Here is a 24,452-nt window from a genome sequence, read left to right as displayed (position 1 = left end):
GAATATCAATGAATCCGGAGACTTGGGTGCCTCAACCAAAAATCTCTATCAGGGCTGCTTAATGCTGCAGGATGCTGTTAGGAGCACATATGCAGCAACACTACACACACACACGTCCAAAAGGAGTTATCATTATGAGAAGTATTCACAAGTAGCAATAACACTCCCAGCCTGAAGAAACTATTTTCATCACTAGCAGAGCGAGGCTGTGAGAAAGGTAGCCGCTTCAGTTCGAAATCACACTGCTGAGAGCGAATATGAGTCATGGACACAGCGATCCCACTCCGAACCTGCAGAGACGGAAGGGAAGCCCAAATATGTAACTATTTATACGGTGATGCTTTTTAATGATTAAAAGGGGTACTCATTTATTGATTAGTCAGACCAGGGACATGTACTCAGAGACACAGATCATGGCTATAAATATATATTTTATTTTTTATCCTGAAACATTATACTTTTAATTCATGTCACCTTTAAATGTAAGCATTTCTGGATGGTCAGACAAAACGAGCAGTATTAAGACCTCCCTCTGAACTGTGTTAAATTAGGATTTCCATTACTATTTTTTAAATAATTAAATTAGATGGATCACTAAACTAAATTATGAATGGAATTATTAATCACACACTAAATCATTAAAGCTCCTGTGAGGAACTTTCAGTTTGTGTTGATTTTGGCGCCCCTGTGGACAAAGCTGTACCTCTTATCTCTTTGCTGATTTTGTCGTGTTCATGCTTAAATGGTGTTTTTTAACAACACATCTCATCCTGCTCTTTACCAGTCATATGTATCACTCACTTTAAATTTTTGCCCTGGAAAATGTAAACAAAGGCAGCGTGCAGTTAATCGCTTTGTCTGACACCTACCCCCCCGCCAGCCGTTTCAGGCATAGAGAATAACTATATAGAAATAAACAATCTTGTCGCTGATGGTCTGGTTTGCTTTTGTAGCTCATATAAAGCCATCAGAATTAATTTCAGCCTGTTTCATAACCAGCGAAAAACTCCTCATAGGAGCTTTAAATAAATAATTATGAGGAAATTATCTGTTGCCTTTTGGTTCACAACATTTAGTGATGAAGAATCGGGCGACGCCTGCGAGCTAGTTCAGGCAGGCAACTCAAGCTGCACTGATTTCACACTTGACATGCGTCACTCTCCACAATCACCTGACAAACACTTCCTCACAATTTTTGTGTTCTATTTAAGCCTCTGCTCTGTCATTGCCACCGCTGCCCTGCACCAGTACTGCGCTCACACTTTCAGCCCACCCACCACCCCAGCATCCACCTGCAGGCTCCGACGAGCGGGGTTTAATATGTTATTTCATCACTCCTCAGATTTCTGCATGTAAAATAAATCTGCATGGAGTGATGAGGTCGGAGCCTTGACGTCAAACACAAGCTACGTTCTGCTGCGGCAATACACATTTCAAAGGTGAGATGTCTGACTGACATACAATAACAGGTGTGGTGACATCATATTCATTTATTTGTCATCTTTCCGTCTATATCAGGTCTGTATTTTTATTCATCCTTTGTGCGTTTGAAGGTTTTTATATTATAAACGTGTCTATATTTGCATGTCTCCTGCCTCCCTCTATGATGACATCACATGTAGGTTTTCATCCGTGGAGTGTTTGTTCTCTGTACGAGGCCTTTCAAGTCTCTCTTATACATCCATGTAGCTCCAGTGGGAAGTTTCCTCTCATACTTTATTATGTGATCTTCAGAAAACCAGCATGATTTTCTTATTATCATGAAATAATGAGACATGAATCATAAAAATAGCTTTCTTGGGATCATAAGAAAACAGAACTGAAACGTTGTATCCACCCACATCCTCTCCGTGGCTTTCTCTGGCAGGGTGCGCCAGTTTAGCTTCAGGCCACAATTTAATTAACTGATCACCTGCAGCTAACAGTGTGGACGACTCGTGCAGCGAGTATTTAAAGATTGACAAACTTCTTCTCATCTTAGAGCGAACAATTTTCTCAACACTTTCATTTCCATCATTTTAAATCACATTTGGAGCCAATTCTTTTCAGTCGGACCTCTCCGTCTGATCTTAACAAGAAGAGGATATCAGCCTTTCACTCTGCACATCAACAGAATTACACCCCAGCATGACCATTATTCCAGCTGTTAGACCACCGTTCACCATTTAAAAGATCCGAATGTGCTTAATTTTTTCCATCACAAATTCACATCATGTCAGGACAGCACATGGATTCATGACTGAGGAACAAAAAAAGAAGCGTGCCTGAAATCTTTCTCCTCCCTCGTGCGCAAAAATAACCAAACTAAGTTTCCCTTTGACCTCAATCTCTGCACGTCTAGGCCGTATCAAAGCTGCTGCAGCACCAACAATAGTGCGGCTAACGCACGCCCACGCTTCTTTACGGGGCTCCAAGGTCAGACAAAAACAACACAGCTAGAAAGAGGCATCCAGTAATGGAGGCATCGGCCTTGGATGAGCCCAGCAACAGATGGACAGGCTCCCGCTAAGCAGGAAATGTATTATAAAATGGTATAAAAGTACATATAGGGCAGATTAATGCAGGGGATCAGGAGAGAGAGAAGCAGGAGGCTTGAAGTAACATTTATCTCTACTGGCATGAAGAATCTGCTTCAGTATATCAGACATTTCAATTGAGATCATGTAAAGACACATCGTATATCTAGCCATGTTATTATTAAATATAACGCATACAATGTGTGTTTAAATTACATCTAATTGTGGTGCATTAGTCTCAAACCTTTGCTTCAACAACTAATGGTCCTTTCATCATTCTCTAATGGAGTGCCACGCCACCTGTTTTCTAAGATGCTACTTTAATCCTCCAACTGTTAATGCTTACTTTAACACGTTAAGTTTCTTTTCATGTTAGATAAAAAGCATAATAAAGCTAAAAATATGTTCATATCTTTAAGATATTGCTTTGCAGAAACAGCCCCATAATGGGTCAGATTTTGTAACACAGGTGAGAAAGTCAAGGTATGAAAGAGGCATTGTGAAAGTGCCGACAAACCGTATGCTTTAACATGTCCCAAATCTGCTTTGAAAAGGGAGCCATGCGTCACACTGATGGCTGAAAACCTCACAGCTTCAATTTCGACAATTTTCATGCTTTCAAATAAGTTGAGGGATTACTTGCTCCTCTGTGAGCTGAGTCAATTTTTCAACCCCTTAGGCTCATAAACCTCTTTCAAACCCCTCAGGGTAATGCCAAAAATGCAAAGTCATCCAGCTGAAAATGGTTGTTTTTTTTCTCTAATGCAAAAAAAAAAATTGACATTTTGCAGATACAGGTGAAAGATTTCCCCTGACAAGAGGTGTGCATGTCCACATGCAGACACCTACACAACGTTCACTCAACTGAAACGACAACACGCAGCCTGCAAACACCCAAACACACTTGGTAATTTCACTCTTGGCGACCTCGCCTCTCTCTGTTGCTCGCTCTTCAGAGGCAGCACGTCTTCTGTGCAGCGGCTCATTACGCAGGCTGATGGTTGAGTCCTTGTCAACTCACTGTCCAATTAGCATATCTGAGGCTGGCACAGACTCTTATCCTAGCAGGAGAGAGAACTGTATATACATACTGATGTCCACATAGTTATGCACTTGCATGTACATCCCTAATTGTTAAACAGCTCTGACATACGAGAGGAGAAGCATAAATTATCCAATTACAGGTCCAATCCCTGATAAAACTGTGAGCCACACACTTTGCCTCTTTGCATAAACCCAAAACACTCTTAATAAAGTATTTTGAATGAATTATCATCGGCTACATTTTGTTATTTTAGGGTTAATTAATGATTTAGTTTGTAATTAGTATTTTCATGCATAATTTAGCTTAGCAATTAACAATAATAATAATAAAAAAAGTGCTGCTTTTGGCACTGTATGGAGATAAGAGGATAAGAAAGGTGTGGGAAATGTATCTAGCAAACTTGCTATGTAGCCATCTACCTTGCTAGCTTTCAGGAGCTATGAGCATCTACCCAAGAACCTAGCTATCTATCTACCTGCTACTTATCTAGATACCTTGCTAAATTTCAAGAGCGTTTTGAACAGTGTCTGTTATAAGTGTATATTATATATTACATATTACATATTACATTTGTATTAAATATAGTAAAGTATCTCTCTTGTAATACCCTTGTTAGCTACCAGTGATGCAAGCTAGCTATCTTCAGTCCTAGGCTATCAAGCTAGGAACAGAGCTATCTAGCTACCTGCTAGCTATCGCTATACCTTGTTCAAAAGCATATTTACAACCAATTTTGTACAGTGGTAATTTATATTTCTCTATCCATCTATCTATCTATCTATGAATCTAGCTTTCTAGCTACCTGCTAGTTATCTAGACACTTAGCTAAAATTCATGAGTACATTTTCAATTATATTTTGTACTGTGCTATGTATTATATTACACAATATGATATATTTGTAATACATAGGCTATAGTTTAGTGTTGATCTCATTTTATAAGCTAACTAGTTATTGATCTAGGTTATGTTCCTTGCTCTATGTATCCATCTATCATAATTCATGTGTCATCACCCAAAGCTTCACATCAGTTTTTTTTCATCGAAGTGTAGACACACACACACACACACACGCACACACACACGCGCACACACACACACGCACGCACGCACACACACACACACACACACACACACACACACACACACACACACACACACACACACACACACACACACACACACACACACACACACGTGCAGTCAAGTAACCACCAGCCAAGACACACCGCAGCCAATTAGTGAGCTTCTCCTGCAGCAGGACTGAGGCTCCCTGACAACAGAGAACACCTTCATCTCCCTGGACGTCATTGTCATCATCCGGGCCATCATCATATTTCAACTGCGCTTCATTAATGAGACATGCCAGCCATTTTTCCCTCCCTGTTTCAGCTTTTTAGCAAAACCTACACATCAGTCGGGAGACACAGTCGGGTTGTACAAAGCAGATTCGGGGGCTTGTTGATAAGCTTGTCTTGAGACTGATAACAGCAGCCTTGAGAAACACAGAGCTCTGTTTTAATAACCTCATATTGATTGATCATTCATATAAAGTATTTTCAGTGGGGATGTCTTTAATGTAAGATCTGTCCACGGACTTCTAATGGATTCATCCTTATATTGATTTATAGAATGAATATAATCATCCTTTGCCAGCACACGACAGATATCTCGAATACACACCTGGCACCGCCCGCACACACTGATCTGCACTGAATGTTCACATGTGTTTTATTCATTCTCTGCTTATGTAAAATACCTCCCGTGCCTAAAGTAGTTGCCATTAATTATCCTGAGACACTCTGTTGTGTTTACCCACGATCCACCTCTCTCCTGTGTATCTGCGCTGCCATGGTATCACCTGTCTGTCTTGGTCACATGATACGTCGTCCACTGAGAGCTCATTATCTGCAACATCGTTCTGCAACAACACAGAGATCATCTATTCAACATTAACATACATTTCACTCTCCTTACTGTTTTCTTATGTGCTCTTTAGTGGAAGGTGGATGTAAAGCACAAAAATATAGTCACAAAAGCTGATTACTCACAACTTACATGAGCATTAAGTTAAAGAATTCACTCCTGAATAGCTCTGATTTCTTTGCCTGCTTCTGAACAAATCCTATTTACGTGCTACACAGGCGAGCAGCCTTAGCAGTTCTGTCACTAACCAGCCATTGCATGACTTCCTGATGGAGATGAGATTTGTGACGCCAAATGAATTTCTCCTTGAGGGGCGATAAAGTTGTGAATAGAATTGAAAACCAGAGTAATGGGGTAGAAAAACTGCATTTGTCCTCCGTCTCATTGCTGGAATCAGACAGAGAGTGCGTCCCGGTAAGTGAAGAGATAAAACGCTTGTCAAGGGTAACAGACTTGCGCACGGATGCTTTCCACCAATGACTGGCCATTACTCTCACCTCCGTCAAACAAATACTTCATCCAACCTGACATCCCTCAGCGCTGTGGAGACAGAGTAATCATGAAATGCCACAAACAAATGTGTGGCTGTTTTCAAGTGCCATGTCAACCAGTCTTCACTACCTCCACCTGCACGCACACACAAACTATTACAGACTGCAGAATGTTTCCACTGACCCCAGAAGGAGTTTAATCTTCCAGCTTTTACATTTTCTGTCTGTGAGTTATGGTGATGGAACAGAGCCACAAGTTTCCTGGACTTTGTCCCTTTTCCATCCTGCAAGGTCTTTTTGTAGAGCAGAGCCGTTTTGCTGATGCAATAAAGATGTTCTTTCATTAACTGGCAATGGAGGAACGCCAAATCCTTTTCTTTTCCTCCATTGTAGAGCTGAATACAACAGAGCACACTCGGTCTGGAAAGGTGGAATGGGACCTAGAGCTATTTGTTCGCAAATTGTGGTGTAGAATAACTCAGATACAGGCAGTTTTAAACAAGGCTAATAGTCCGCAGCTATGCTAGCAGCTCTGTGAGGAAATGTTAAATTGTCAACTGTCATGTAATGTAGAAATACTCAACAACATCTTTAAACAGAGGCTAATAGTCTACAGCTATGCTAGCAGCTTTTTGAGACTGTACGTAAGCACTGCAGTTTTTGAGCTAAATGCTAACATCCTCGCAATGACAATGCTAACAAGCTAATGTAATGCGGGTCTAATGTTTAACAGTGTGTTAGCATGCTAACATTTGCCAAATTAGCACTAAAGACAAATTAAAGCTGAGGCTGATGAGAATGCTGTTTTGGAGGTATTTCAAACCAAAGAATGACAGATGAAGGATTACACCTAATGATTGGACTACACAAAAGTAAAAGGTTTGCCACACTTCTTAGAACACCTTCTGAGGAGATCATGAACGTCTGTTCCAAATTTCACAGAAATCTATCCAATAGTTGTTGAGATATTTCAGTCTGGACCGAAGCAGAGGACATTTTCATACCTAGAGCAAAGAGCTAGTGTGGCTAAGAAGTAGGCTAAGACATGTTCACACAGGGCTGTGAAGCCTAAGCTAGCTTAATCATAGGTGTCTTTAGTCACAAATGTGATTATGGTCCTGGATAGATAAGACTCGGTAAGAACAGGTATCACCTGACATGGAAGGAGATAGCATTCATATGTCAAATCTGAAACTTGTGTTTTAGCAAAGTGAACAAGGAGTCAGAGGTCTTTAGTTGCTCGGTTGAGAACAGGAATCCTTCCTAAAAACATCCAGGAGGACATCAGGTTGTGAATTAATCACACTTTTTGTATGGTTCCTATTATGATGTGCAATAACACCTCTGATAAATGAAACGCGTGTTTAAAATGTTTTGTTGCACTGACTACGACACAATAAAATGGTTGTTTAATTTAAATGCTTATAAGTCGGCTCCCTTTGTGTCTCGAGCTTGGATGAAACGTCAGGATTGTTTATGTCTTTAATATTATTTGTAATCTATGTGTCGACTTTGGTTTCTGGTCTACTTTTTCAAAATAATGGCGTCTTTAAAGCCTGTTTTGGGCTGCGCGTATTATTTATGTATGATAAAGTAAAAATCAAACCATCATATTTCTTAGTCTCACAGAATAAAGGAAAGCCAAGTATACATTTATTTTTTTGCAAGGTCTAATAAACTACTTTGGCACCCATCCAGCCCAAATGAATTCATCCGACCCCTCTCTGCATGCAGAGTTTTCAGTCCAGCAGTTGAAAATAGTCCTGAGGACCTGTCAGACGCCTTGAAGCACGGTGCATAGAATATTCTGCCTTTTGAACATTTATTGGCGGCTAACTGTAAACTTCAAAGCGGGTGGTGCCCACTCATCCTGCAAGTTCTGATTAGGCAGTTTGTCTCCTGCTTTGTCAGCCATCTTGTCAGTCAGCCCGTCCCCCCTAATGACTGCTGTCAGTCAGGGATGTAACTGTCAGACCGAGTCAATGGCTGCACTCCCACCTTCCATGATTAGATGATGAGTTGTGTACATCAACACGTTTAGCCTTTTTCAGTGCAAATGCCAGCAGAATAAAAGGGAACATGTTCTTGTCACGCAGTGTGCAAAAACTTCTGCAAAGACGACTCTGAAAAACTTCTTCTGAAGAAGACAAAAGGGAAATCTCATCCGGGAGGAGAAGAAGAATTAGTCGTCTGTTGAAGTAGAGACGAGGGTTGACCAGAGGACAGCGAGGCAACAGAGAGATGCTGCCCTCTTTTTGCATGAGGGAGGAGAGGAGAGAGAGGGGGGAGGGGTGAGGAGGAAGGTGAAGATGTCTTCAGATGTGGCAGTCGTGATGAAAAGAGAGGCGAACGACTGAAGACAAGAGGTGGAGAAGGGAGGAAGAGGAGAGGAGAGGTAGTGGAGGAGTGTGCATTATTCATCCCTGCTGACACATCAGAATCTCTGATTCATCTGGAGAAGGGCATCAGTCAAGTCACAACCCATCTCTTAGCCTTCACTCATATGCACACACGGAAACACAGACACATGATGGACACACACACACACACACACACACACACACACACACATTAATGCAAATGACCGTCTCACTGAAAAAAGGGTAATTATGGGTTTGATCGGCTCGCTATAGAGACCCTCAACATCAGGCTGGGTGTTTCTGCACAACAAGAGGATCAGGTCGAGTGTTTCATTTCAACGTCAATATAAATGTCACGTCTGCACTGTTCAGCTCGCTCTGGAGGATACCGCAGTACCATTCTTTAATACTTGTGCACAGAAGTGATTTTTATCATCATCTTCATGAAGTATTCCACCATGTTGGATTGAAACGACTCCGTTAATAATTTACTGATCATCTGCAAAATTGCATCCAGATGATTTGATCGTGTGAAATCGTATTAACTGTGATTCAATGGCAAGAAAAACATGAATTCAATTTTTATGAGCGAATGTGTAACAGCAGAAATCCAATTTTTATTTTATTTATATGAGTAGTTCTGAGTTTTTATTGTTAACTTTATAGAGTTGTACCAGCCTGTTGTTGCTGCATTTGAGTGTTTGTTGAACTGACTGCAGCCTGATGGTTGCAATCAATATCACAGTAGAGTGTTTTATTATAATCCATACACATAATAATACGAGTCTCATATTTAAGTTCACACATAGAAATAATCCTACGCTCCACATTATACCAATGAAAGCGCCTCATATGTGTGTTTAACAAGAGCTTAAATACCTCTGTTTGAACATCTAGATAGGTAATATTTGCTCATAATTATTCATTCTGAAATGTATAAAATAATAAAATGTTTTGATCATGTTTAATAAAGTGTTTCCCCAGGAAGCCCATGAATAATAACGCTGATTTATTTCCCTGCTGGGGATGATGTATCTGAAGACAACCCCTGATTAAAAAAAGGTTAAATGGATAAATAAACATGTATCATTTCATTGCACATCCTGGATACCTCTGTATTACTCTTAATACTGTCATAATAATTCTGCCATATTGCCCAGTCCTAATGGCCTCATTCTGCATGCTGTACGCTTTGCTTTCAGCGGCGCCTGAATAAACAAGAAGAGAAGCGGAGCAGACAAAAGCTCACTGTTTGGAGCCTCTGAAAAGGTCAATTAATATCAATGCCGAGACAACAACAAAGTTTCTGTCTGCTTGTAATACAGGTGGCTACGCTCCCAGCATCAAAGTCACACGCCTTATTGGATGTTCTCCTTCCTTCCAGCTGACTGCTGCGACAAAGCAAAAGGGAAAGTGTGCACAGAGATTCTGACTAAATCCACGGATGGGCACATCATGTAGCACAAGGGAGCGGAGCAGTTATGGGGTAATGCTGCTGCAGGTTCTGGGAATAAGACTTCAATGAGGCCTTTGACGTGTAACCAAAGCTGCTCCACTGGGAGCACACGTCATCCGGCATATTCCAGTCTGGATGGATCTTTCAGTGCTATCTGTTAGGAAAGAGCAGGAAACCATTGAGGCCCATGGTTGAACCCTGTGAGATGCTATTTAAAGGAGCACATGCCATCACTGATTTCATAAGCGTCTGCTCCTAACAGGGCCGGGATGAATACCTGTGGGGCCGAGCATCTCTCGGCTCATGGAGGAGCATATTTGATGTGAGACAGACAGAGGGAATTTTTACGGTCGAGTTACTCTGCTTCCACATAATGATTTTTCCCTGTCAAAATATTACAAATATGTAGACCCTTTCATGTAAAAGTATGTGGCTTGTGTATGTCTGCCAGGCAGGGGAGTGGAGCTGAAACTTCCGGACAGAAAATCCACTAAAGAGAGGAATCCATGTGTGAAAATGACTGATTAAAAATAATTAGGGATGTGGAAATGGTGTGGAACAATAACCAGCAAACGCAGGGTGCCCCAGGGAAAATTCCCCATCTGTGTGTGAGGAGGAAGACCTCCCTCAGATCCACCACGACAGTTTGATTTTTCCAGTTTAACGAAGGCCAAACAGCGGAAATACAGAAAACCTAAACAGGCATTCAGAGTGATTAAATCCCGAACAGGCAATAGCCCTCGGAAAATGTGTCAGGATGAATTGATGTATCATTAAATTACACTGAGCCTGTGCACGAGTGAGTGGCTGCGTTAAGAGCAAATCCTGCTGCGTATAATTATAGACATATGAGAGGTCTATGGACTACAAAACACTGCCTATATGTGCAGATGGGCTTGTTTTAAGTAAAGGCTGAGTGAAGCAGATGCAGCAGCCGCTCTATTGTCTAGAAAACAGTCTTTATAAACAAGTCGCCTTGCCAACTGGTGCCTTTTCCAAGAAATGCATAATATCAATGTAAGAGCACTTATGGATTTCTAATAGGACTGTGATAGCCTCTTTAAAAGTGTTGATATGACATTAGCATGATGGGATTTTTACTTTGCTGCATCACTGAAATATGAAGTATAAAAAGACTCTTCTTTAAATATCCATGACACATCTATAGAATGCAGGTGCCTCTTATGCATCATCATATAAAAGTAAAACATTGTTATTTTCTGTATTTTGTTTTTAGTCACACTTAAAAAAAAAATGTCTTCACATGCGATTCATTTTACCTAATGTAGTGTCTTAAAGGACCAAAAGAAAATGTCACTTTAAACAAGAGTGGCTGAGGAACAAAGGCTCCTCTGCCAGTCTGCCCCGGTCCCTCGTGCTGCCCAGCCAACAATAAGGAGAGGGGGGGGTGCAGGGGGGGCACGCGCACTCACAGCGCTGTTGCCAACCAGCCTGGTCTGCACAACCCCTCGCGGACTGATTTTCACCCAAACGTTTGAAACAAAGTCTCAAGTGATGCTGAGACGAAAGAGGGAAATACATACATACACACACACACGCACACACACACGAAGAAGAAGAAGCCTCCCGGCCACTGAGAGAGGCTAAAAGATGAAATTTCACCCGGAAACAGGGTGAAATCTCATTAGTTTCCTAAAAAGGCTTCTCGACAAGTGAAAATAAGGCGTCAGGGCGGGGTGCACGCGCGGCAGCAAACATGAAGTGTGTGAGGATGAAGGATTCTAGTTACCTTGGTAGGAAGTGCTCCGTCTTCTTTACTGTCTGCTAGATTCATGTGGGTGGATTTGCAGCTGGAAGCTTCCTCTCCTCGGGAAACAGCGGGGATAAATGTAATCCAGAGAAAGGTCTGCCTTTGCGGGGGGTGCATGCACACATCGCCGGCGTTTCTCCCCCCTCCTGTGTCCTGCCTGGGTCACGGCTGCTCCTCAGCCCGTTTGTCGGGAGAGCATTGCTAGCAGGTCGGGCGGCCTCAGATACTGCTGGTTGATGTCATTGATACTCCCTGCCTTCTTCTCCTTCCTTAATGCCCTCCTCCTTCCCTCCCTCTCCTCTCCTCTCCTCTCCTCCCCCTCCCCGCTCTCTCCCTCTCTCTCTCACTCAAACACACACCGGTGCTCTCTCCCCCTCCCCCCTACACATGACGTGATGCAGGCAAGATCTCCAATAGCAACCGTATCCCCCATCACCCCTATTTACCCCCATTACCACCACCACCACCACACACCTCCCTCCGCTTCACCTCCTCCATGCAGCTCCCCTCTCTGGAACGCTGACTGCTGCAAAGAGGAGGCTGCTGAGGTAGGTTTTAGTCTTGTGTATTGGTGGCTGGTTTTTCCTCTGTGCTCCCCAGGGGTAAAAATGAAGATAAGCACCTTGAAACCCCTCAGACTCCCATATAATAGTGTCTAATTATAGATGTTTGGCAGCAATTCAGAGCCCCAGAACTCCTCCAGGAGAGCAGGACTCCCTCTCTGAGTTACACTAGGACTCTCTTTAAATATTATAGGTTGAATAACTCCCTGTGGGACATTATGACAATATATTATGAACACAATAGAAAGGAGACAATACATTTCACAGGATGAGGTTACTATCGCACTGTAATGAGACATGTTTCAAACATTTTGTCCTCCCCTTTATAACCACGAGGATAGACTGATCACTTGATATTAATCAGTTGTATCAATGTGGTCGCCCCATATGCGCTTTAATCTTCCTTTTATTACCCTACACAATGTGTGTCATACATCTTTTCTATAGACTTGTTCCTTTTTTATCATCCGGGAAGACATCTAGGAAACAGATAAATACATGGATTATATAGGTCTTTTGTCACATTATATGAGCATGTCCTTGGTAAACGCGTGGCTGCTAGCAAGAAAGCATAACATGGAAATGGCTGCAGGCAAACCCTCCAACCAAGCTGGACTGCAACTGTGTATGAAATTAATTTTAGTATCTGACCTTTACCTCATGATATGAACGATACGGGGGGGAAATCCAGGGGAAAATAGACCTCAAATATGTGCAGATGTAACCCTTCATGTTCTGTATGTCACTGGAAGATGCTGTTCAGGTACAATTATTGTGCAACTCATGCTAACCGACTGAATTTGCTTGAAAATATCAATGAAACTAGAACTTAAAAGGAAAATTCTGAGGAAGGGAAACAAAGGTTTCCATTGAAAAAGATGTTAGGCGAACACAGGCCTTTGTTTTATAAGATTGTGTCTTATTTAGGTCACCAAACGTGACAATACCAACCGCCACGAGGGCTAAATGTGAGGTGTTGGAAGTGTCGGAGGTTGCCATGACGCTTCAGGAACGTGTGAAGGAGGCTTTATTGTCTGACCCCCAACCTCAGCGTCAGCATCGCAGCCTGCCTGGATTTTTTTCTGTTTATCCAGATGCATTACAAATGCATATTCAGCCCGGCCTAATAGCCTGGTAAAAGTCATTCAGAACAACTCATTCTCATTTTGTATCTGACACACAAAGAGTGGCCGACAGGGTGGGAGACGGGGAAAATGAACCAACTGACACCACTTCTGACTCTAATTGGATGCTACAGTGTTTGAGTCTCTCACATGGTGTGAAAGGGACAAAGGCTTCCCCTCTGATTGATTTTCTTTGTTGCTGCTGACATCTAGTGGAAGGTTTGGATTACATGCTGCTGCTTTTACTGCAGATCAGAAGCACTAACACAAAAGGTTCATGAATCCAGGATCAGGTGTTGCAGGATTTCTCTGGCACGGCTCTTTTGTTTGCATGAAAAAATGATCTTGACTGCGATTTTAACTTTATGACCCTGAGAATAAACCCTTTAGTTACCATGTGGAAGCTTCCATTTGTAAATGTGGGTCTATTTTTTGTCTAAATGCAGCAAGAGGAGACATTCTTTCTTTGTTTTGACCTCTTTAAATTATAGTTTCTGCTTAAAACATCAAACTATGTCTTAACGTAGCAATTAGCTAAATCTTTTGGCGACCTTTGCAGAAAGGTCAAAGGTCAGGTCAGGGTTAATTTTGTTGTTAGAGACCTGACCTCTCTTAAGCAGCTGGTGTTTCTCTGCTAACTACGCCAACCTGACCTGTCACATAAAATGTGACCGACCAATAACATAAAATGAACATAGGTTAAACTTCCCTCACATATAGAATGAATGAGCTCATCAGGATAATGCGCTCTCTGTTGTCTGTGCGCCGTCTCTGCCAGTCACCCTGTGACCTGCCTGACTGTATAGCATTACAGTATTCCCATTTTCAGAGTTAGAGCTAGGGCAAAAGATCCCTAAAATTAGCAGGGTAAGTGCCCTGTCTCTACCACTGCCCCGCAGCAGTGACGTTAATTGCACTCTATTTATACTTTAAGAGTGCACGGCTCAGAAAGATCAAGTTTCTGTTATACTTTATTCCAGTGTCCTCGGGTTTATGCGAGCAGAGCAGTGAAAGGGCCATGTTTGGGATAAAGAGCTGATTTAAATGGGCTCTGATTACTTTTTAATATTCTGCTAATGCAACACTCTAAAGCGAAGTGTCTTCCTCTTTCTAATTTTATAGACCTCTGCTACCTTTTTATGTCCTGCTCTTGCAGCTGTTTAAATGCATCTAAATAAATGTATAATGAAGCTCTTAATGACAATGACACGGTTTTAGGCAAAAGCATTTAAACCAAAGAAGCAAGGACACTTCAGGGCTCAGAACAATGCTGGAAAAGACAAAGAAGAACCGAGATCACCCACACAAGATGATGTTGCGACACTGAATTTTATTCAAGTATCCCCAACACACTTTTTTGTTCTCGAGTTATCATCAGTTAAACGAATCAGTTGAGAAAGAGAAAGGCAGCGACAGTTCGTGGCCTGAATGTAAGTCGTCTATTTAGGATTTAGAGCCTCTCAGTGTGCATTCAACTCGGCGGTGCTTAGCACAGACAGACAAATAAAACATTCATGATGACACAAGATAAACAAAAGAGAGACCATTAAAAATAAGACGTAGATGCAGGAATGGCTGCAGCTGAGCCAGCTGTCCCATTTCTGTGAGCTGCATCTGAGGTTAAAGGGAGAGTCCACTCAGAAACAGAATGAACACATGAGCTCAGAGGGTTATAAACAAGAGGGCTCTGCTCTTACTCTCTGCTGTTTTCACTGTGAGTGCTGCTTCTGTGACAGTGAAGATCTTTGTTGGTGTTACCCAGAAGTAGAGGAGATTTAGGCACACTTGAGGCTCGAGTTTGAAACTGTTCATTCGGACGTAGGCAGACTTTATGAGAAAACATTCTTAGTTAGCAGAGATGATTCACTGACACCGAAGCAGCTCCAGGTTTGATTCTGTTAGAGGTAACACTTCTGAGTGACCCTACGTAAAATCTGTTTATGTGGTGAATTTTGCTTGAAAATGTTGCCTCTGATTCAAATATGACAAACTGCATAGGTTATTAACGCCTGTTTGGAGACTGAGGGAAGAGTTAGCCGAACAATGGTGCAAGCTCTTTCAGAACGGTGGCTCTGCAGCGCTGACGAATCACATCACAATCGGAAACATCAAACAGCTCGAGCTGCTCATCTTTCAGGAGATTCGTGCATGTGTCACCTTTAAGTTATAACTTCTGCTTAGAATGACGGCAGATCAGATGAGTTAGTTGCTTTCGTTTTGCTTACAGTCTGTAACAGATCATGGCGGATATTTGGCACAGTTAATTCAACACCTTCCCGCATCAAAGACACAGAGCAGATGGTAAATGTGAACAAGCAGACAAGGCAAAAATTACCTCCAGAGAGTTTGTTCACACGTCCTTTCTGACTGACTTTGAAAAAAAATAAAATAAAAAACCCACAAGAGAGCTACCACTTTCACTCTTCTTTTTCATGCAGTAATCTGGCTACTTTGATCAGATGCTTTCTATCAGTAATACTAAAACCCGTCTTTCACAAAGTCCAGCCCCCACCACATGCACACAAGCACCACCAAACCACAAGTCTCCTTTTCACTGGGATAAAAAGAGGGAAAATGCATTACAGCCTAAGTTAGGTTGAAGTTTCACCCAGTTTTAAGGAGCAGTAGAAACCAAGAATCAAGCGATAACTGACCAGGTCTCAGGCAGAGATTTAAGCCCAGAGGCTGGAGGTTTATTGCTATGGTTTGGTCTGACACAAGGCTGGAAAGGGCCGGAGCGAAGCAGAGATCAAAAGGAGACAAAGATGAAAGGTGGAAGTTTGTGGCAGGTCAGAGTAAGGGGCAACAGAAGAGTAGTGCAGGGACGCATCGGGGAGAGTAGTGGGTGTCAGTGCAGCTCAATGAAAGCCTCCATCTCCTCAGAGATCAGTCCCCTGTAGGGCAGTCTGTGCTTTTCAATCGCACGCGCCGCCAGGCACTGAAGGGTGACATAGTTCAGTGGGTAGAGGGCCGGGTGCCCGCTGCTCTGCTCATCCAGCAGCTCGTAGGCCGTCTTCCTCTGTGCATTTGTCGCGTCAAAGTGAGCCCCGGCCTTCATGAGCAGCGCCATAATCTCTGGACAGCCGTTGTTGGCGGCGATGTGCAGCGGCGTGTTGTTCTCACAGTCACGTGAATCCACGTCCGCGCCGCACTCCAAGAGCAGCGCCGCCACCGCCTGGGAGGGGAAGCGGCCGACGGGGTAGCGTCCGACAGAGGTGGTCTCCTTGTCTACAGCCATGTGGAGAGGGGTGAAGCCGCTCCTGCCTCGAGGGTTCAGCTTCAGGAGGCGGTACACAGTGTGCTTCTTCTGGTGCTCCTGCTCGGGGCTGCACTCCAGCTTCTCCAGCAGAAAGATGAGGTGCAAGATGATGGAGAGGGCTTTGGTGAACTGAGGAGCTTCTGGAGGGTTGTCCCTCTGTGCCACAGCTCTCTCCACCTCCCGCACACTTTTTCCCAGCACAGTCATCAGGTCGTGGAAGGTGATGCGCGTCGACAGGGTGCCTTTGGCCCGGTCCTGGAGGACAAAAGAGAAGAGCTCTGCAAAAGACAGGAAACTGGAGGCTGTCATTGGGCTGAGGGGGTCCAGGTTGCTCTGCTGCATGTCTAAAGCGTATTTCCACAGGCTGATGCAGCGTTCAAAGTTGCCTGAGTCAGCGTACACAGCTCCCCTGTAGCGGATGTAGTAAGAGGTGTCTGGGTGAGAAGGCCCCAGGATGCGCTCTCTCACCAACAAGGCCTGCATCCTCATTTCATCAGGGTCTGTGATCAGAGCCTCCAGCTCCTCTGCAGTGTTCACTTCCTGTGCACAGCCATAGGCCGGGATAGGGGGACCAGGGGGAGGCTTGGCCAGGGACCCAGTCTTGTCCCCTGGCTGCCTCAGCTCCATCGCCCTTCTCCAGTACCTCATAGCCCCTAAGAGATCCCGCTTTTTGTCCACAAAAGTAGCCCCAAGGAGTTCAAGTGCATCGATGCGTTCCTCTCTGGAGGTGCGGGGCTGGTGGGCGAGGTACTCCACTATGTTTGTGTGACCTGTGACACTTGCAGCAAGGAGGGGGGTCATCCCGTATCCATCCCTCTCCATGCGGGCATTGCACTTTAGCAGCATCTTCATGATGTCCAGGCTGCCTGACTCAGCACAGTCATGCAGGGCAGTGTTCCCTTTCACACTCTTGCGGTTGACGTCAGCCCCGCGGTCCAGGAGGAACTTGGCTATCTCCTTGTGGCCCTTGTAGCAGGAGATCATGAGGCAGGTGTGGCCATGGCGGTTGGCTACTTCCATGTCGGCTCTGTGCTCCACCAGGTAGCGGACGATCTCCAGGTGACCGTCAAAGCAGGCAGCTCTTAGCGGTGTTGAGTTAGTTAGTGTTGCATTATTGACTGAGGCACCGTGTTTGAGGAGCGTCTTCACCACGGGGAGGTGACCGGCTGCCGACGCTGCCCATAGCGGCGGAGCCCCTTCGATGGTCTCCCCGTCAAAGTTAACTGCCCCCCCGAGTTCCACATTAGCTTTACAATGTTCAAGGAGGTAATCTACAACCTCTAGATGTCCGTATCGAGAGGCTATCAACAGAGGGGTTCCTCCCTGCGTTTTCTCCTCGGCTAAAGCCTCCAGCTCCTCGGGAGTTTTGTTGCTCAGCAACTTCTGGATAAGTTTCAGCTTACCATCTCTGGCCGCGTTGAAAACCGCCGTCGTTATATCCATTTTACAGGCTCTGTGCTGCCGCGCTGGGCACCAACCCCATAACCACTCGTTTATGGAAAAACTGTCGAGCCTGTTTTTAAACAACAAGGAGCAGGAATATTAGTTTGGACTCGATTTCTACCGCACATCTTTCTGCCATTTTGAGGGTGCTGTCAAGATGGCGTTTGTGTTGTTTGACAGGTCTATGTTTACGATAGCAGCGAGGCATTGTGGGTGACGTAGTTTTGATGGAATTGCCAGTTCGGAGAGTGGAAGGCAGTTGTACTCTAAATATAACTACATTTACCAAGATGCACGTGAGTTAAATGACCGAACGTTTCCAGCTGATGGGTTCGTTTGTTATGGTTGTTCTGACAAACGAGGAGCACCACCTCAGGTAGGCAGACAGCGGCACTTCATGCCCGGCTCACAAACCAAATACACCCTCGTTCCCATTGATTCCCACCATACGTAAAAACGTGCGTTACACTTTAAAAATAGAAATGTGGTTGTAGAAATGGGAATTCCCCTGGATACTGGTATGTAAGTTAGTTCATTGACAACAATCCTTAAAGAACATGTAGTAACTTTTACATTTATATCCTATAAAACTATTTAAAAAATGTTTGACTCTAAATGAACATATCATCACAAATAGATTTTTTGAAACTTACAGAAAGGTCTTAACAGTTTGTTTAGAAAAAGTAATTTAAATGGAGGAGAGGCATTCATGAGTGCTTATATAGGGTACAATTATACTAAAGCATTTTCCTATGTGTATCACTCCACCTCAGCTGTTCTGAATACATTTTAGTACACATTACAGCAAAAGGTGTTTGTCTAGATTGAGCTGGTACCTCAAAATCACACAGGCCACTAAAGTAACTTTCATTAGACTCTTATTTCACTGGTTGGACGATACATGGGAACATATAGATAAATATATAGAACACAAAGTAGCTGGTCTGCAGTAGTGTGTAGAAAAGTAGCAACTGAGCAGTAAATGTTTATGTTCAACCAACTAACCAAACAACTAACTAAAAGTACAGAAGTACTCCCCCTTGATGACAATGGCAGAGAGGTATGTTTATTTTCATATAATTATTCACTTATTATCAGGAATTGTGTTTGTAAACCATTTTGAAGTCTGAATTAGATCACCAAACTCTGTTACGTCAGATGATCAGTTTCAGTCTACATTATGCAGGCTAAGGAAAGCTAAAATAATCAGCTCAGTCAGATGACAGTAACTTGAATCTCACAGGCTTCCTGCATTGTAAGCAAGCTGCAGCCGACAGCATCAGGCTCCTGCAGTCATGTCACATTAATAGGGTGGTGAATAAGAGAGAGGTCGAGCCACACTCCAGCATTAAAACAGTATTGTTCATGATGTCTGGCAGCATTTTCTTTGGCGGATTAACTGATCTGTAAATATCAGGGAGACGACACATAATTAAACTGTTAGAATTAGTTTTTGTGATGGTAGGCTAAATGTAGTTCCTTTGCTACAGCATCCAGATAACTGTCATATTTTAAGAACCGTGTTGATAAAAAAGGAGGAGCAGTCACATAAACGTCAAAACAATCTGAATCTTATGTGTGTTGAGGAGATCACGTTGCATTATCCTCCTACACAGTTGCTAGAATATTGACATGCATGATGCTGTATATGAACACCAGGACTTTACATTCATTGCAGTGTGGATGCTGATATTCCCCTCTGTATCTCTCCACAGTATGAAAAATCATCTACCTACTTATGTATGCATAAATGCAGGTTGGCCTGCAGTGTATTACAGCTATTGATGAGAGTCGAGCAGAGAAGTGGATTAGAATATTTTATAAATTCATAGAATAAGTTTCCCTTCTGGGGATTTGAATAGCAGTGTAATGACATGACACCTCTGCCCTCAGACAGCGTCACAAAGCCACTTTAGTTTGGAGACAAAAATCTACTTGGATTGTGTAATGTTCCTCTTGTACGGTGTATACTCTTAAAACTTTATGTAGTGTTAATGTCCACAAGAAATGTGGATGTCTAATTTATAACCTTGTTGGCAGTCCCTTGTGTTAAAGCAGATTTACTCACAAGTGATGATGCGGGAATATTAAAGTGCCTGGTGGGCATTTTAAGTCAATATTAGAAAGATGGTAATGTTTTTCTAAAAAGCTCTAACAAGTTTCTTATGACAAACTAATACTATTTAGGTTTTAATAGCCCTCAAAATGTTCCATTTCAAGTCTAAAGCCACAAACTGGGGTCAAGTTTTTATAGTAAAATATAAAATATAGTTTCCAACATTTTGTCACATAGGGCCTCATTACCATAAAAGACTGAAAATTATACATGAAACGTTTTAAGGGACCTTATTCAACACAAACAAACAAACAAACTAATTAAGATTTGAGTCTGTTTATAATGACTACTTCCTGGTTACTTAAAGCTCCTGTCAGGAGTTTTTCACTGGTTATGAAACAGACTCAAATTAATTCTGATGACTCTATATGAGCTACAAAAGCAAACCAGACCATCAGCGACAACACTGATTATTTCTATATAGTTAGTTATTTTTAATGCCTGAAACTGCTGGTGGGGGGGTAGGTGTCAGAAGAAGCGATTAACTGCACGCTGCCTTTGTTTACATTTTCATGACAGATTCACAGTGAGTGATTCATGTGACTGTTAAAGAAAGCCCGATACGTTTTTTTTGTTAAAAATCACCACTTAAGCGTGTACAGGACAAAATCAGCAAAGAGATAAGAGGTACAGTTTTGTTCACAGGGGACGCCAAAATCAACACAAACTGTAAATTCCTCACAGGAGCTCTAATCCAGTGGTTAAGGCCATGTCCACACCTACACGGGTATTTTTCAATACGTAGCTTTTTCTCTGCGTTTTGGCCTTTCGTGCACACAAACGCCGTTTTAGGACACTGAAAACGGATCTTTTGTAAAACTCCGGCCAGGGTGGAGACTTTTAAATATTCTGTTTCCGTGGAGACGGGGTAAACAGCCTTTTTAAGTCGTGACGTCAGGCTGTGCGCCATTATCTCCATGGTGACGCATCAGTAATGAGGCGACATTCCTTGCAAAATGATGGACGTGACCAAAACAGTGATTATCAACAGGACTTTTTACATGTTTATACACATATGTACTGTTACTCATCTACTATATTGAGAAACGAAAGCTTCAGGATAGATTTTTTCAAACTTTTGATTGGCCGCGATTCTTCTCCTTCTTCTTTGCATGACCGGGTTATATCGCCACCTGTTGGTGTGGCATTCTCATGACAGCGTTTCTGTTGTGTTTTTGCGCTTTCATTTGGACAGGGATTTTTTATAACCGTGCTTGTGCGGATGGGATTTTTTTTGGAAACGAAGGAGGTAAAAACTCCAATAATACCCGTGTACGTGTAGACATGGTCTAAGTAATAATTTACTTCACCAAGTCTACAGAGGCAAAAATAATCACTTCATAATTCTCCACCAGTTTTATTAGTTTCCATGTCAGGTCTGTTCAGGTCTTTTAACCTCAGACATGAATGTGTCTCACATGTGTGCTTGTTGTGACTTATTATAGAGCTAAATAGAGCGGGCTACAGACCAGCCTGACGCACACGCCTGAGAGCATACTCACAGTGTTTCCATCAGCTCAGGAGACACCCAGGGCAGGCCATCAGTCGATTAAAAGTAAGTAAGTAAGTAAGGAATATTTTTGAAGCTTTCATTTGAATAGTACTGCATGTATTGTTAAGTGTCATTCTGATGTGTCACCAGTAGATGGTGCAAAAGCTCCACTCCCACATACAGCTCTATAATCACTGGGGCCATGGCTGCATGTGGACTACAGTATAGGGGCATGTTTGGCATCTGTTGCAGCCTCCTCTTTAGGCACAAATGCATTTCCACATATCAACCCAAGTATTGAAAACATGAATTGTTTGTAACGTACAGGTAAATATCATCGAGACTGTCTGAGTTTGTGCACATATTTGTTTGCAGAGAGCGACTGAGCCCTGATTAAACCTCCTCATCGTTAATAATCATTGGAAACTCACTGGAGGCCAGCCTGAGCAGGAGACGTGTTTCTGAAATTAAACAGGGAGTTTGATTGCACACGGAGACAATATTGCGTGCTGTGATCCCGGATTAAAAGCCTCACAAATGACACCCGGCCTGTGCGCGTCTCGGAGGAGACGCATTTTCCGACTTGGCTGCCAAAACGAAAAGCTTGGGGGAGCAGAAGAGGGTTTATAATTTCCTAGAGCTAGCTCTGGATCCCGAAGATTTATTAGAAGACGAAGCTGCAGCGTAGGAAACCTTCCTTGTGAGTTTAGTGTTTTTATTCATTACAGTCATTAACATTACATCCACTAGCAGTAAAATCTGATTTACAAATATAGATTCTTTCAGGCACAGAGACGTATTATACATTTCCACAGGAACGTGCAAAACAGACACTTGTTATAACTGCAAATATTACAAAAATACAGCTCCAACTTCCACAAGATCATCATTGCATCACAGCTGATATGATAGTGAGCCACAGCACAATGCTCATCAGAGAGGGAAACACCTTTAGTAACTCAATACTTAGAGAGGGATACAGAAACAAGGACGACAGCTCCACTTATCATGATCATTTAATAATGGTGCTTTTGCTTTGTTTAACCTGGACTGTAAAAATCTACTGCTGCGACTTGATAAAGTAACTCTACACAGGTTTTTTGTCCATTGATGTACAGAACACAGTGTGCAAGATACGACTCCCTTTTCATCAGCCTGATCAGCACCTGCCCAGTACTTATCAGATCTGTGGATAAAAAGGCAGCCAGACAATAAAGGGCTGTCAAGCTGACAGTTTCTCTCTAGAGGTCGGCCAGCAGCTCGCTGAGCAGTACCTCCCTCTCTCCCAGCAGCACGTCTCTCCTCAGACTGGTTCCTTTGTTCACCACCTTTATCTTCATTGCCAGACTCTTTACTTGCGCCTTGGGCAGCGCGTCAAAGAAAAAGTCCTCGTTGAACACGGGATTCCTGCTGTTCTTGATGATGGTGCTCCTCTGTTTCTGCTGCTTGCCGGGGTTCAGGTAGAGAGCCACGCAGCAGTTGATGCTCTTAGGGTCCGTCTGCCTGTCGTAAAGGGCCTCGGCGGTGAGCACTCGCACCCTCAGCCTGGCCGCCTCCGCGTCGTAGTGAGTGCTCAGCCTCAGTGTCCCCCCCTTGTGGAGGTTTATGGTGTGCTCACGCTGCAGGAGGTCCGACGCCGCGCCCCTCAAGCCGCTGCTTTTACATCCTCTGAAGGCTGGGGAGGGCGGGCAGCGCATGCGGCGGCGCTGCATGTTGGGGCTGTTGTCTGCTGAGCTGCAGTCGTCAGTGGAGAGGGAGCTGTGGCGTGCGAGGGAGCGCTTGGCACGAGAAACCTAGAGGGCGAGAGGGAAAAGCAACAGGTAAACACGCAGAAAGGAGAGGGAAACACTTAACGTAACCTCTTCTTTAATAGCCAATCCATGTTCACAGGCCTTACTCACCTTGGCCTGCGTCTCCTGTGTAATGGAGCGCAGCAGAGACGCAGAGCGGGACAGCAGGGGGGAATTAAAGGGGGACGACTCTGCAGAGGAGCAGGTGTCGCTCTCTCCACCGCTGAAATAGCGGTAGGGGTTGGGGTCCGCAGGGGCCAGCAGAGTCCCCCCTTGCGAGCGCCTCTTGGAGTTGGGGGAGGTCAGAGGACTGCTGGGGTCGCTGTGGAACAAGCTCTCCTTGCGGCGAGTGTGAGGAGACTCCACCAGGGTGGAGAAGCCGTAGGAGGTCTGAGCTTTGGGGACGTAGGGCAGAGACATGGCGGTCTGAGACTGCGGGTCTGCGTTGGTGTTAAAATCAGCTCTGTTTCTGTCCGCAGACCTGGCCCCTGGCTCATCAGCGCTCTCAATCTGGATGATGTGCCGGTTGGCTGACTTTTGCAGGCTGCGGCTGTCTCCTCCCAGGCGGGAGAAGAGGCCGGGGCTGCAGGGGCTCCTGCTGCTGCGGGCTCTGGGGCTCTGGCTGCAGATGGCGTGGTCGGAGGAGGAGGGTCGCAGGGTGGAGCAGGGCTGAGGCTCCGGGGTGAGAGACTCCTCTGGTGGGCAGCAGATGAGTTTTGGCGGGATGAAGAAATCAGGGATCTTGTCCGGAGTGAGGACATTGGCGTAAACAGAAACAGGAATGGCCTCCACTGTCTGCGGGGGCTTGGCTTGTGTCCCACTGCTCTCCACAGAGCTGCGGAGCTTCTCCAGGAGCCACATGCCCACTCAGACGCCTCAGTGCTCTCTGTGAGCAGGAGAGTGCTGCGTGGAGAGAAAAAAGCACATTAAACCACCACTAACAGACAAAATAAACACTATTAGACGTTTTTGTTGACGTTTACTATATATTGTATATATATGTAAGGCATAATTCTTCATCTGTGTAGCATTTAAACCTTAGTAGAAAAATCTGTTGAACATGCAGCTCACTAATTAGTGATGGAGAGGAAAAAAAGAGTAA

The 24,452-nt window shown here is 43.8% G+C and overlaps 3 protein-coding genes across 3 annotated transcripts in view; all 3 read right to left on the bottom strand.

The window, feature by feature from the left end:
* The window catches only part of LOC138611396 (receptor-type tyrosine-protein phosphatase S-like), an 83,615-nt gene extending 71,795 nt beyond the window's left edge, over positions 1–11,820 (bottom strand). The window contains exon 1 of the mRNA XM_069684474.1: positions 11,543–11,820. The gene's annotated coding sequence lies outside the window, so the exon portion shown is untranslated. The remainder of the gene's footprint in view (positions 1–11,542) is intronic.
* Positions 11,821–14,598: 2,778 nt separating this feature from the next.
* Positions 14,599–18,113, bottom strand: fem1a (fem-1 homolog a). Its single transcript, XM_069684825.1, has one exon. It carries the CDS (start codon positions 17,950–17,952, stop codon positions 16,099–16,101), a length of 1,854 nt encoding a protein of 617 aa, XP_069540926.1. The 5' UTR covers positions 17,953–18,113; the 3' UTR covers positions 14,599–16,098.
* Positions 18,114–22,295: 4,182 nt separating this feature from the next.
* LOC138612049 (C2 calcium-dependent domain-containing protein 4C-like) lies at positions 22,296–24,230 on the bottom strand. The gene is made up of 2 exons (XM_069685348.1): positions 23,462–24,230; positions 22,296–23,353 (listed from the first exon to the last, which is right to left on the bottom strand). The coding sequence occupies exons 1-2, from the start codon at positions 24,209–24,211 to the stop codon at positions 22,802–22,804; spliced, it is 1,302 nt and encodes a 433-aa protein (XP_069541449.1). The 5' UTR covers positions 24,212–24,230; the 3' UTR covers positions 22,296–22,801.
* Positions 24,231–24,452: the final 222 nt, after the last annotated feature.

Source organism: Semicossyphus pulcher, unplaced genomic scaffold (genome assembly GCF_022749685.1).
Source record: "Semicossyphus pulcher isolate SPU_LCO1_2020_fin unplaced genomic scaffold, fSemPul1.0.p SCAF_7, whole genome shotgun sequence".
Lineage (NCBI taxonomy): Eukaryota > Metazoa > Chordata > Actinopteri > Labriformes > Labridae > Semicossyphus > Semicossyphus pulcher.
Note: the sequence above shows the minus strand (reverse complement) of the source record. Positions and strands in the feature narration are given on the sequence as shown.

Coding starts and splice junctions, on each gene's coding strand:
- fem1a (XM_069684825.1), bottom strand. CDS start 17,952: ATGGATATAACGACGGCGGTTTTCAACGCGGCCAGAGATGGTAAGCTG.
- LOC138612049 (XM_069685348.1), bottom strand. CDS start 24,211: ATGTGGCTCCTGGAGAAGCTCCGCAGCTCTGTGGAGAGCAGTGGGACA. Junction 23,354..23,461: donor CACAGGAGACGCAGGCCAAG/GTGAGTAAGGCC, acceptor CTCGCCCTCTAG/GTTTCTCGTGCCAAGCGCTC.